At 41.7% G+C, this 15,047-nt stretch overlaps 1 protein-coding gene across 6 annotated transcripts in view; it reads left to right on the forward strand.

The window, feature by feature from the left end:
• spri (Src homology 2 domain-containing protein sprint) overlaps nt 1–15,047 on the forward strand; it is a 116,643-nt gene that overhangs the window by 100,001 nt on the left and 1,595 nt on the right. For 5 of the 6 annotated variants that reach the window (XM_017146761.3, XM_070218166.1, XM_070218165.1 and 2 more), the window contains 4 exons: nt 3,579–5,091; nt 7,268–8,239; nt 8,296–8,553; nt 14,050–14,876. In XM_017146761.3, coding sequence (XP_017002250.3) covers nt 3,579–5,091; nt 7,268–8,239; nt 8,296–8,553; nt 14,050–14,876 — 3,570 coding nt within the window. Of the gene's footprint in view, nt 1–3,578; nt 5,092–7,267; nt 8,240–8,295; nt 8,554–12,730; nt 13,932–14,049; nt 14,877–15,047 lie in introns of those variants that run through there. The other variant, XM_017146766.3, reaches the window with a different exon arrangement.

The raw sequence follows: 15,047 nt of genomic DNA on the forward strand, positions 1-15,047 counted from the left end.
TAAACAAGAAAATAATATCCAACCTATACACCCCTTCCCGGTTTTTAATGGTCAATAAAAACGTTTAAATTTACGACATTTTCTGGCCCAACCACAAGGACCCACAGATATGTGCGTACGTATTTCTGTGTAATTGAAAATGCAATGGCCAACAAACACGGAAATTAAACCGTTAACTGTCTTTTGCGGTTGGCTAGCAGAACAAATCGAAAAGCAAACCGCATCCATCAGTCGGTTGGCGAGTGGGAAAGTGGGAAAGCGGAAAAGTGCAAGTGAAATGCAATTGGGGAAAAGGTGGAGCGTAGACCCTCATGGTGTATTTATCTACCGTGTCCAGACCAAAAAGCATTGCCTTTCCTTATCCCCTAGGCCCAATACACTTGAAGAAAAAACCAGCTGATTGAAAAATGTTTAAGTATAATATTTTAAAATCTGACATTTTTTGCACTTCCTATTTTTTTAAAAAGAAATTTTTTTATTAAAAATTCTTACGACTTTTTTGTATTTCTTGCTGTTGCACTTTTCGCATACTTTTCTCTCCAATTTTTTTGAGTCAATGAACTGGAGTGTGCATTTCTAGGCCTTCCTTGTTGTGCCAGACGATGGCTAAAAGCCTGCAAAAAGCCATGGCCAGCTTTTTGAGAATGTAAATGGGTATGGAAGTGCAGCAGGAAATGGAACTGGCTGACGAAGAGCCATTGTGACAGGTGAACAGCAGGTTTATACACCTACATACTTACCAGCACATCCACCTGTCTGGCTTTGGGTCTTAAACTAATGCATTTCTCTAAAATCAAGCATATACTTGATATGCTTAGAACAGCAGATATATATAATATATTTTATATAATGTACCATTTATCATTGGGCATACGCATATACATGTAACTGATCTGTCGTCAATTGCAAATGCCGTTACGCCTTTTTATTGTTCGCCACCCAAATGAAATTTGTCAATTCGAGCCAATAAAATGCAGGCACTGAGGCACACACATGCCAGTACAGTGTGGTACAAAACTATAAGACTGTACAAAAGTTACCAAATATAACCAAAGAATGGTATAACAACTAAATGATAAAGTTGAGTACAAAATATTTCTTATATAATATTTTTTATAATTTTAGAATGCTGAAAAATATTTTTATAAAATTAACTCTTTTTTTCAGTTATTTATATTGAAAATAATACAATCTTTTTATTTCTTTTTTGTTACATTTTTTTTAAATATATCATTTGTTCTAAAAACTCGTAAAGTTTTAGTTCTTCCAGTTTAATGAATTTTTTGGAAACTTCCTAAACTTCTGAAACGCATTGTATTCCTCCATCTTTTGCAGGCAGCCTCCTTGGAAACCTTTGTGCATTATCTCCTTACTTTCCTTGCATTGGCCCGTTCTTTCCTTTTGCCATCTCGGATTTGTATTAAGTTTTCCTTTTGTCCAATTTGGGTTGGCTTTCAGCCTGTTGAGGAACTTTAACGCTCGTTTTTCGTCTGGCCAACTGGCTTTTTTGCAGCCCGTCTGTGTTTCCTATAAATTGCATTTCCTTGATGGTCAAGCCCGACAAGCCACGCCCCCTTGCGCAGCGCCCCCCTTTGTGACCGCATTATTAAATCAGTATAAAATGTTTGACCCTTGGCCCCTCTACCTTTTCGCATTTTTCCTTTTCTTTTTCCTTTCCTTTTTTTTTACTTTTTGGTAATGGAATCAAAAGCAGATGTAGTAGCTGAAAAGTATGCTTTAAAAGCGTTGCAGCTAAAGCGTATAAGCACCCCTCACCCAGTTAAAAAGCTGAATAAAAAAATAAAACCACCCGATTCATGGGTTTTTATCATCTTCTTTCAACTGCTTATTGAAAAATTGTGCGCAACTCGCACAGAAATCATAAACAACGCCGCAGGGTGCACAAAATCTCCCTTCCAGTTGGCATTTATTGAAATCTGAAGGAGAAAAATTATATATCTATATATTCGTGTGTATGGCAAGCGTGGGTGTGTGTACAATGTACATATATAATTGCATGCTTTTAGGGTTGATGCGTTGAAATTGAAAATTGAAAAGCAAATACAACAATGCCAGCGAGAAGACAGAAGACGACGGGGAGAATCTGGGAATCGCAGAAAGTGAATCTTGTAGACTGAGGCAAAACACTTAAGTACTTCTCCCCCACATCAAAATCGTTGTCGCTTTTTAATTCCCCTTGAATAACTGGTGTCCAGGTGGTTGTGGGGCTTGGAAACTCTACAGAATTGATTGAAGAAAGATTATGAATGGAAGATATAATCAGATTCCGTTTAAAGGAATTACAAAACGGGGGCATTATTAAATCGAAGCAGAGCGATATTTCTGAATAAAATAAAGAGTTAAATAAATAATGGCAAGACACTGCAGACAATTGTAGTTGTCTACTACATGAAACATGGTTGTACATAGCATGGAGCTTGAAAATTATCGATACTTTCGATATTCTGACAATATCGATGCTTTGAAGGAAAATCACAAATAAAATTTCGAGAAATACTAAGAAAACTGTCGATATTTTTTCAAGCTCTAAACATTAAAGCATCTTCGATCCTAAAAACTTATCTTTAAAAAAAGAATATAAAAAACAAAATATAAATGGGGTAATTTTAAAATATTTGGATTTTTCCTACCTTTTTCAAAATTTTAATTCCTCGATTTTATCAAAAGCCTGTGCGTGACTTTAAGTGAAACGCTCATTATGAAAGTTTTCACAGGCGATTAGCAAGGCAGAGCAGAGTTTTGGCCCTGGTCTTGGCCACACTTGACCAGGTTCGCCGACTGAAGAGGCATCACCACCATTACCATGTACCATTTACCACTCACCATTTCCCACTTTCCATTCTTTAAGCCATGAACGCGACTTGTCGCAGCGTCTGCAAAGTTTTCGCCGACAACAAGAAGTGAAAAGGCAGGAGAAAAAAAATAAGAGCCAAAGGAAGGGAATTCTTGCAGGACTTGGAAGGAAGATCCAGGGACTAGGGACGATTTATCATCCATAAGTGGGAATTCATGGGCGTATTGTGAACGCAACATTTAACGCGCAGTCAGAGGAAAAAGACTCACTTAAGCAGGAGTCTTGAACCAAAGAAGCTGTGTAGAGATAAAGCTGAATATTTTGATGATATACATCCGGGTGGATAGAAGTTAATGTATTTGCCTGCGAGTTATGGCTAACCAAATTGTTTGTTTTTAGATAATGGTAACCATAAATAGAAGAACTTGAAAAAATGAAAAGTTTGCTTTAGTAATACACACCAAAATGCAGAAGAAATGATTTAAATCGGATCACTCATTATAAAGTTAAGATAAGCAATTAATGCATTGCCGCTAGATGGCGCCACTTTGAGCGATTGCTTATAAACAGTGTAAATGAAATTTACCAAAATGCAGAAGTAATCTTTTAAATCGGACCACTCATTAAAAACCTATGAGTAATTAATGCATATCCGCTAGATGGCGCCACTTTAAGCGACTGCTTGCATATTTCCATCTCTCTCTCGTACTTATTTTGCTGTTTCTTCCATCTTACTCATAAAAACTGTTTTCTTTTCTTGCAGACCTTCATAGTTCGCGGTTCCAGCCAGCCAAACACGATGGCCGTTTCGGTGCGACTGCCCCAGGATACGGGACCCTATATCGAGCACTATCTCATCCAGTCGCACGACAATGTCCTGAGCCTCGAGAGCTCGCGCTTCACGTTCGGCTCGATACCTTCGCTAATTGCCCACTACGCCCAGTGTTGCGATGAGCTGCCGGTGCAGCTGATGTTGCCGCGTGTCCTGCGGGAGGCGAACAATCGCAAGAAGCTGAGCTCCTTGGCCCTGCTGGGTCAGGAGTTCTGGAGCTATGCCAGCAGTCCCGCCTTGTTGGGTGGTCCGCCCACGCCAACGGTGGCGCCATCGTCAAGGGATCAGCAGCAGCAGCAGCATCTGCTGGATGCCAAGTCGCCGCTCTCGCTGACCGAAACCAGTGGCCTCGGAACGGCCACCTTCTTCAGCGATGCCCTGGTTAAGCCACCGCCCACAGGAGCACCGCCTCTTCCAGGAAGTAGTTCCCTCTTCAGTCCCACCGGAAGTGGCCAGTTGCTGGGATTCTTCAGCCAGGCGGGAACTCCTTCGGATACGACAAACTCAAGCCTCAGCTCCTTCACCACCAGCGGGGGTCAGCACCTGCAGCTGCTGAGTCCGAATTCGGTGGATTCGGTGATTCTAACCATGTCGCCGGTGGACAATCCGGGTCATTATCTGCCCGGTTCGATGGGCGGAGCAGCTCCAACGGCCATTTGCCCATCGTTAATCGAGCAGCAGCAGCAGCAACAGCAGCTGAGCACTTTCAAGGTGGCTCCAGCGGCAGCGGATCAAGTGGTGGATCAAGTGCGTCCGCAGCGACCGAAGCCGCCGAACACATTGAATCTCAAGCCGCCGGCACCGCCGTTGCGCTGGTCCAAGCCGCACTCGCCGGATCAGAATGGAGGAGGGGCCAATGGCAACTTTACGGTCACCACCACGGTTACCTTTTCGATGGAGAATGGTGGTGGAGGAGGCGGAGGATTGGCCAGTGGAGCGGCGGCGGGAAATGGCAGTGGCAAATTCGTGGAGGTCACCACGCCGGCGGCCAATAATCCCTTCAATGCCCTGCTCAACGGGCAGGCCAGCACTTTCCAGACCTTCGCCAAGCGACTGTCGCCGGAGGGCGAGTGCAAGGATACGCTGTCCTCGCAGGGATCCTCCTCGAACGATGGCCGCTGGCCACCGACGGCTAGCCGTAAGCTCCTCACCGCGAACTCTCCCCTGACTCCGCTGACGCCCAGCGGCGGCAGCAGCAGCAGTGGCGGCAAGTCAAGGAAATCGCGAGCGGGCAAGGAGTCACAGCACTACAAAGAGTCCGACATCCTCGAGAGCCCGCCGCTACAGTATTGCGCCAGTGCGCTGAGCGACAAGATCAGCGACTACGAGGACGTCTGGTCGCACGATCCGAGTGATCGGGCCAGCCTGCTCACCAGCTTCCGCCCCGTTCTGGACTCGGTGGGCGGGGTGATGAACCTGCGACCCGATCTGCTGGCCGAGACTCGTAGGTTTCCATTTTATTTGGGGGGTTATGATCCAGGGGTTTGAATATCTAAATATCTAAATATCTAAATATCTAAATATCTAAATATCTAAATATCTAAATATCTAAATATCTAAATATCTAAATATCTAAATATCTAAATATCTAAATATCTAAATATCTAAATATCTAAATATCTAAATATCTAAATATCTAAATATCTAAATATCTAAATATCTAAATATCTAAATATCTAAATATCTAAATATCTAAATATCTAAATATCTAAATATCTAAATATCTAAATATCTAAATATCTAAATATCTAAATATCTAAATATCTAAATATCTAAATATCTAAATATCTAAATATCTAAATATCTAAATATCTAAATATCTAAATATCTAAATATCTAAATATCTAAATATCTAAATATCTAAATATCTAAATATCTAAATATCTAAATATCTAAATATCTAAATATCTAAATATCTAAATATCTAAATATCTAAATATCTAAATATCTAAATATCTAAATATCTAAATATCTAAATATCTAAATATCTAAATATCTAAATATCTAAATATCTAAATATCTAAATATCTAAATATCTAAATATCTAAATATCTAAATATCTAAATATCTAAATATCTAAATATCTAAATATCTAAATATCTAAATATCTAAATATCTAAATATCTAAATATCTAAATATCTAAATATCTAAATATCTAAATATCTAAATATCTAAATATCTAAATATCTAAATATCTAAATATCTAAATATCTAAATATCTAAATATCTAAATATCTAAATATCTAAATATCTAAATATCTAAATATCTAAATATCTAAATATCTAAATATCTAAATATCTAAATATCTAAATATCTAAATATCTAAATATCTAAATATCTAAATATCTAAATATCTAAATATCTAAATATCTAAATATCTAAATATCTAAATATCTAAATATCTAAATATCTAAATATCTAAATATCTAAATATCTAAATATCTAAATATCTAAATATCTAAATATCTAAATATCTAAATATCTAAATATCTAAATATCTAAATATCTAAATATCTAAATATCTAAATATCTAAATATCTAAATATCTAAATATCAAAATATCAAAATATCAAAATATCAAAATATCAAAATATCAAAATATCAAAATATCAAAATATCAAAATATCAAAATATCTAAATATCTAAATATCTAAATATCTAAATATCTAAATATCTAAATATCTAAATATCTAAATATCTAAATATCTAAATATCTAAATATCTAAATATCTAAATATCTAAATATCTAAATATCTAAATATCTAAATATCTAAATATCTAAATATCTAAATATCTAAATATCTAAATATCTAAATATCTAAATATCTAAATATCTAAATATCTAAATATCTAAATATCAAAATATCTAAATATCTAAATATCTAAATATCAAAATATCTAAATATCTAAATATCTAAATATCTAAATATCTAAATATCTAAATATCTAAATATCTAAATATCTAAATATCTAAATATCTAAATATCTAAATATCTAAATATCTAAATATCTAAATATCTAAATATCTAAATATCTAAATATCTAAATATCTAAATATCTAAATATCTAAATATCTAAATATCTAAATATCTAAATATCTAAATATCTAAATATCTAAATATCTAAATATCTAAATATCTAAATATCTAAATATCTAAATATCTAAATATCTAAATATCTAAATATCTAAATATCTAAATATCTAAATATCTAAATATCTAAATATCTAAATATCTAAATATCTAAATATCTAAATATCTAAATATCTAAATATCTAAATATCTAAATATCTAAATATCTAAATATCTAAATATCTAAAATATCTAAAATATCTAAAGTATCTAAAGTATCTAAAGTATCTAATGTATCTAAAGTATCTAAAATATCTAAAATATCTAAAATATCTAAAGTATCTAAAGTATCTAAAATACCTAAATATCTAAAATATAAAATTACAAAAGCAGATGCCATAATCTTAAAATGTAGTATAGGTCCATCATAAATATAGCATACTTTTAGGCAGTTTTTTAAGTGGTTTCAAACCTGTGGAGATTTTCATAGAACCCTTTAATTCAAAGATCCTACTAAACATATACTTTTTCCTTTTCCCCCCTCTAGCGAGCACTCCCACACCCACGCAGCACCTAACGCCCTGCGAGGAGGAAACCACCACTGCCACGCCCAACGAATCCTCGAGCCAATCCCTGCTCCAGTTCTCCGGCGACGTTCCGGCCCGCTCCCGGGCAGGTCTGCTCCTGCCGAATCTCTCGGGACAGGCGCCGCCCGCGGCCATGTCGCAATCGATGTCGGCGGCCGAGGACGATGGCGGCGATACCACGCCCACGGCCGAGGGCCAAAACCTCGGCGGCAGCAGTCGCAGCAAGCAGGGCAGTCCATTCTACGCCGAACCGGCGGATGCACTGCGTCAGGCAGGCCTGACCAGTGCGGCCACCGCCATTCTGCGGCGCCAGCATCGCAGCCAAATGCTGCACGCCAGCCAAAGACACTCGGAACCACTGAAAGCGGGCTTCGGGGGATCAGGAAATGGGGCAATGCTCCCCAGCGAACTGGAGAAGCTGGCCGGCAGCCTGGACGAGCTGAAGCCCAAGCCGAAGGTCTCCCAGCAGCAAAAGCAATCGCAACAGCAGCAACAGCCCAGCAAGCGGGCACGCAATCTCATCGATCACTGGCAACTGGACAGCAGCTGGGAGTTTATGGCCAAGCAGGATCAGGGATCAGGCAGCGACTACGATGCGGCGGCCATCGATTGGCAGGAGAAGGAGAATTCGCTGGGCAAGAAGCGTACGCTGACCATACACCAGATCATCGCGAACAGATTGCCCGATCTCAATCTCCCAGAGCTGGTGAGATGCTCGACGCCGCCTTCGCAAACGAGCGCCCTGCAGCCGCATGTCCAGGGACAGGATAAGGATAAGGATAAGGTCGGACTGGGTTGCCGGCTCTCCTCGTACGACAACGTCTTCTGCCAGAACTCCTTCGGTGGCATCGATTCGGCCCAGTCCGATGATGGCACCATTTTCTCCGAGCCCTGGGACTCCTCCCAGTGGGACTCCTTCCTGCCCCACGATGGTTAGTTACAGGGGAAAATAAATTATGATCCGTTAATGAAAAGTATTCCTCTTTAGATGCCACCATCAACTCGGACACCATTCATCTGTCCAAGTGCCGACCCGCTCTCTCCGAGGACGACACGATCGCCGAGGAACTGCAAAGCACCAAAGACGGCAGCAATGGCAGCTGCAACCAGGATACATTGAAGGCCAACAGGAATGGTGGTGCTGGACACCACAAGCCCAACAATACCACCAATGGCAAGGCCAACAGTCGACCCAAGGTGGCCACAATTCTGCGGAACCCCAGCATGCGGGATCGTGAAGTCTTATGTAAGTATTAGCTTATAAGGTGAATTAAATATCTCCAATTGATATCTATCATAACATATTTCTAAGCTACTCTGTTGATTAGAAATCTTTGGGTATTTATTGAGATGAAACATCTCTAATTGTGAATGAAATATCTCCAATTGATATCTATCATATCATATTTGTAAACTCCTCTGTTGTTCAGACATCTGTCTTATGTCTTTGTATATTTATTGAGATGATATATCTATAATTGTGAATGAAATATCTCCAATTGATACCTATCATATCATATTTGTAATCTATTCTGTCGTTTAAACATCTGTCTTATATCTTTGGGTATTTATTGAGATGAAATATCTCTAATCGTGAATAATATATATCTCCAATTGATATCTATCATATCATATTTGTAAACTCCTCTCTTGTTTAGACATATGTTTTATATCTTTGGGTTTTATTGATAAGAAATATCTCTAATTGTGAATGAAGTATCTCCAGTTAATATCTATCATATCATATTTGTAAACTCCTCTGTCGTTAAAACATCTTTGTTATATCTTTGGGTATTTATTGAGATAAAATATCTCTAATACCTGTAATCTATTATATCTATCATATTGCAATCTAATCGGTCGTTCAGAAATCGAACTTCTTGGGTATTTATTTGCCCAATATAACATCGAAACCATGTCAAATGCCCCCCAGCACCTGACGGCACTTCGCCTTCGGTTCAGTCGTCTCGTGTGCTTGGGAAGTGGAGTAATGATGCTGCGGATCACGCTCAATTGCAATCTGTTATTATTGTTGCATCATACTCGCTCATGTGCCCCATGGTCACCAGTGTTATGGTTATCAGTGTTATCAGGCAGCAGCACATCGTCATCGATTGACGGATTGATTGAGTCCACGGAACTTGGACGGCAGAAACAGAAATGAAATGAATCAATCCGAGGAGGAGCACTCGAACTTATTCGATTTGTGTTGATTTTTTCTAAGGAAATCATAGTTTGCAAATCATATTAACTTGAAACCTTCCTTGGTGGCAAAAAGGGGTCACAAGCATTACTCATACGCAGCTACGTCGGATTATAAACAATAGGCATACGAACCGCAAAAATAACTATAGCGATAAAGAGCTAATTCCTTTTGTTTGCGTATTTCGAAAAGGCTGGATGCTTTTAACTCGAAAACAAAAAGTAGGTTCATAATTATATAGACAAAAAATAATTATATTTGGTACTTTTCTTATAAAGATTTCGAGTTAATAAAACTAGAAATAAGATTTCTAATATATTTCCAAAGCCACAGCATTTCACAAATATGTTAGTTATACCCGTTACTCGTAGAGTAAAAGGGTATATTGTATTCGTGCAAAAGTATGTAACAGGTAGAAAGAAGCGTTTCCGACCCCATAAAGTATATATATTCTTGATCAGGATCACTAGCCGAGTCGATCTAGCCATGTCCGTCTGTCCGTCTGTCTGTCTGTCTGTCTGTCTGTCTGTCTGTCTGTCTGTCCGTCTGTCCGTATGAACGCTGAGATCTCGGAAACTATAAAAGCTAGAAGATTGACATTTTGCATGCAGATTCTAGGAGTTCCTACGCAGCGCAAGTTTGTTTCAAAAGGGTGCCACGCCCCCTCTAACGCCCACAATCGCATATATACGATTTTAAAAATTTCAATATTTTGGAAAAGTAAAAATGCAGTTTTATTGTGTTTATCAATACCTATCGAAATGTAGAAGAAATTTTTTAAATCGGACCATTCGTTAAAAAGTTACGGCGGATCAAAGTTTTTCTCCATCTCTTTCGCACTCCCTTTAGCTGAGTAACGGGTATCTGATAGTCGGGGCACCCGACTATAGCGTTCTCTCTTGTTTTATATTAATTTTTTGTATTTCGAGTTTGGTCGCTTTTAACTGTGTAGCATTGTATTGAAAATGACTTATGTCTGTCGTCTGCGGCGGTTTTAACTGGATTGCAGCGACATCGGCAGAAAAGTCGCGTAGCCTATCAGAAAGAAAAAGCAAAAAAAAAAACTCGACTGCGCTTTTTGCCGCTGCTCTGTCGCCGTCGACTGGGGAGACTACAAAGCCTTGCCGAAACTTATCTGCTGCACAACGCCTTCAAGTCGAACCCAATTCCAGGCCCAGCTAATCCCGCCCACTCCCTTATCCGCTGCCCATTGATTTCTGCGTCGCAGTTGACAACTAAATACAATTTAGATATGTTTCCAAGGCAGCCGAGAGTGAGAGTAGTCGCATTTTAAATTTTTTAAAGTCGAATATCTCTCTCTTAGGTGCATCTATGAATTATTTCCGAATTTTGGTTTTTGATTAAATAATTTTATCTCAACCAGTAATCGCGGGACTGTGAACTTGCAGAAAAGTGGGCGCTCTTTTATATTATTAGTGATAACTTTAAGGCGATTGAAAATCGCTACTAAAAATCCGAGCAAGGGTATAGAAACGATGATACATTTTTTCCGATTCGCTGGCGGGGGAGGGTCTTCGTCTTAGTCTTAGTGTTACAGAGACAGACTTTGGAATGTAAACCGACGTAGCGACGCCGGCAGCGTTTTTATCAGCGAGCGCAAATTTCACCGCGCGGAGTTAGAGAGTCTGAATGGGATGCGTAATTAATACATGGGCAAACACGACATCAGCGTGTATTTATGTTTGCAGATTGGAATGCAGTTAAAGAGTAGGAATATCTCGACCTAGACAGTCTATTTTTGGGTCAGTGTAAGCAAAGACAAACAGATCAGCCAGACAACAAAGGCCATCTGATGATGAAAGCCAAATAAAGGCGGTGCTATTTTAAAAACGCACTCGATTCACTCGCTAAAACGCATTCATCGAGATATGGTTACTTTTTGGATTCGAACTCGAATTTGGTCCAGCCTAATTCACACGTGCTCATTTTTCGCCGCCTTGCCAACTGAATTGTTTGCCTGCGGGCATTGTAAAACTTAATGGGGGGTGGCTGGTGGATTGATAAGCCAAATCTGTAGGGGCAAATCTTTAGCCCAACACAAAGCCCTCAAAAGAGAGAGAAAAACAGACAGGTACACGGGTTCAGTGCTCCCTGTCCCAAGGTCCCAAGATCCCAGCATTCAAATCTCCTGAACTTTGAACAAGGAAGATCGAGCGTCGGGAAAAAAGCCTCAACCCTAAACCTGGTAACCTCCATTTACCGCCCGGAGGTTTTTCCGAATTGCGCATCAGACCCAAGTCGCAGGCTAATGCTGATGCAATCCGGGCGATCCATTGCACGAGAACCCGGACGGAGTCGCGGCTCCAGTTTCGATTTCGAGCTAGCCAGCGTGTCTGTTGATAAGACCGTTGAGAGATAGAGGATTAGAAAAGAAGAGCACTCCCAACACTTTGTTCAAGGACGAAAATTAAAACAGCGATGAATGAACCGAAGGTGAACGAAAATGAACCACCAAAAGTTAACCAAAATGAACACTAAACCTAGAAATTAACCTTATTTGAAAAGGAGATTTTTCTAAAGCACAAATATTACTCAAAATTACAGCAGCGCTGAATGAACCGAAAGTGAACGAAAAATGAACCACAAATGAACACATAACCAAAAAATGAACCTTAATTTGAAAAGAGGATTTTTCTAAAGTACAAATATGACTCAAAATGAAAGCATAAAATTACATATATTTATCATGGGATTACTGTAAAGTACCAAAACCACAGGATTTACAGCCCTGATTATTTAAATATGAGTAATACAAGGGGCTTCTTAAAATGGCAATCGAACATCTGGGCTTTGTTTTGCAATGGGGTCTCCGATTTGTTCAGCGATCCCTCCATGAATCAGCCTGCAATGGTGATAGCTCTACCTACAGGTAAATGGGTGGGTTGTGCCCACTGGGTGCAAAACATGGGATTGGACTACCTGAAACCAATCGAAGCCAGCGATTGAGTCATTGGCTTGCGCAACTGTACCTGAATGGCCGGAAATTCCCGGGAATCCATGGTCTAGGGTGGACCAAATAGGATATGCGGACTACCTGCCCTGTTTTGGCCTGGAAAAGGTCATTCAAATGAGGCCGCCACTTGGCGAGTTGACACATTTAGCGGCGCCGACGTCGCTATCTTTGTTTTCGCGGACTGCGACGTCGACGGCGACTGCGATGGACGACGTCGTCGTCTTATAAACTAATGCGTATGAAGTTCAGAATTAGTTTTGCATTGGCCGCGTTTAGAGCAGCAGCCCCTGCGAGAGCAGAGAATCGAAATCGAAATACTATATAAGCTAAATACCATAGAGATCAAGGGATCGCTTATCAATCAGCCGCAGCGTGTGCCGATGAGAAACCTGCGTTTCCGCCAATTCGTTTTAGCTGGCAAGAATCGCTACCGGATATACCATGAGTTGGTTCAGAAGATCGTCGCGTGCACCGTCCGCGAGCCGCCCGCATTCGCCATCGCCTTCGGGGAATCCCACGGATCATCGCGACATGTCCAAGTCGCTCAGCTGGCTGGACGAGCGGTCCATTGAGCGGCAGGAGCCGGAGGAGTTCTTCCACGATCCCGACCATGTGCGCCACTACAAGGAGGAGGCCCAGTTCCTGAGCATCATGTCCGAATGGGAGATCATCGAGCATCCGCCGGTGTCGAATTACTTTTCGGCCGATTTCGAGGAGGAGTTGCTGCAGCAAAGGACACAGTTGCCTCGGAGTTCACTGGAGGATATCAAGGATATGGATAAGGATATCAATGAACCCGAGACTAAAGCAAAAAAAGAAAAGCCCAAGAGGAAGCGTAAATTCCTGGAGCTGCTATTCGTGGACAACATACAGACTGGCATTGCCCTGCCACAAAGTGATGAACCTCAACCCTCTTCCCCCACCGCAGTGCTGTGCAAGAAGTCGCGGAAGTCATCCAGCTCAGCCAGCAGTATTGTGGCCACCACATCATTGACCACCAACTCATCGACAACCTGTCCGCAACAGGTTTTAAAAGACTGCCGCATCAATCGGAAGCAACTGAAGACTGAGGCTCTGGCCGGCTCCATAATGGGCGCCATTGGCAAGTGCCCAGCTGGCCAGGAGGAGGATGAAAAGGAGGTGGCCAGCAGCGAGACGGCAGCGGATCAGGACCAATGCCATCCTGGTGAGCTGAACACCTGTGATCACTACGACATCAAACAGTTCTTTCACCTGGACGAACAGGGCAACATCCTGCTGAGCATGGCGCACATTGTCGAGTGCCAGGCGCTGGGATTGTGCCTCCAGTCGCAGAGTCGTCGTCTCTATCGACGCTATCGACGTGGCTGTGAGTGTGCCGACGAGGAGGAGGATGTGTGTCGCCGGAATCGCGGCTGTTGTCGCATTCTGCGTAAATTGCTCCGGCTGCTGTGTGAATTATTAGCTGGTAAGGAGGGAGTAGGATTGCAATTTACTCTAGATAATTTATAAAAATTATATATATATTTTTTAAATATTTTTAAAAACCCCTTTACTAATTTATTACCTTGCTTTTCTATTTACAGGTCACCCCCGCAACAAGATGAGCATCCAGGGCAGCGGCCCCGGCGACTCTTTGCGCGCCTACACCCTCCAGTTGGCCCAGGATCCCAGCTCCACGTTCGCCCGCAACATCGAGAACTTCATCTGCTGCACCAAGGAGTCGCGCGAGGCGGCGCCCCAGGTGGTGATGCGCAATATGCGTCAGTTTATGAGCGGCATGAAGAACTATCTGGTGAAGCATGGCGAGGGCAAGTTCCACGCCGAACTGGAGACTGCGAGGTCGCGTTTGAAGTCCGATGAGTTTCTCAATCTGGATGCCATGCTGGAGACTGTGATGCATCAGCTGGTGGTGCTGCCGCTGCGGGAGCATCTGTACGGGATATTCGTGGATCACTATCAGCGCAGCGAGGACATCCAGCTGCTGGCCCAGAATGTACGCTATGCCTGCGAACGGGAGGCCGCCGACTTTGGCATCCGGCCAACGGTTACGCCGCCCTCGCAAGCGGCACTGCGGCTGATCGCCAACCTGCTGTGGCGCCTCCAGGAGGCCGAGCTGCCGCTGGACAAGCTTGAGCTCTTCCTCTGCGTCATCTCGACCGTGTTCGATGCCACCGGCTGTCCGCGTGGCCAGCAGCTGGGCGCCGATGACTTCCTGCCCGTCCTCGTCTATGTGGTGGCCAAATGCGGTTTTGTGGGCGCCGAGATCGAAGCGGAGTTCATGTGGGGCCTCCTCCAGCCGACGCTGCTCAACGGGGAGCCGGGCTACTACCTAACCGCCCTCTGCAGCGCCGTCCAGGTGCTCAAGACCTTCATGGCCTCCGAGGGGGAGAGCGGCAGCGGATCCCTGGACGTAAGTAGCAGTCGGAAATCAGATGGGTCTTGAGATGGGTTCCATTGAAATTAATTAAGAAACTAGTTTAGGCCAACTTGACGCTTGAAATGAGACTTCCAATTATTTTTTAACTAGATATTAGGATATTTTAGTATACAAATGTAGGTAATCATGCAGCCATAAATATAT

This window comes from Drosophila takahashii, chromosome X (genome assembly GCF_030179915.1).
Source record: "Drosophila takahashii strain IR98-3 E-12201 chromosome X, DtakHiC1v2, whole genome shotgun sequence".
Classification (NCBI taxonomy): Eukaryota; Metazoa; Arthropoda; class Insecta; order Diptera; family Drosophilidae; genus Drosophila; species Drosophila takahashii.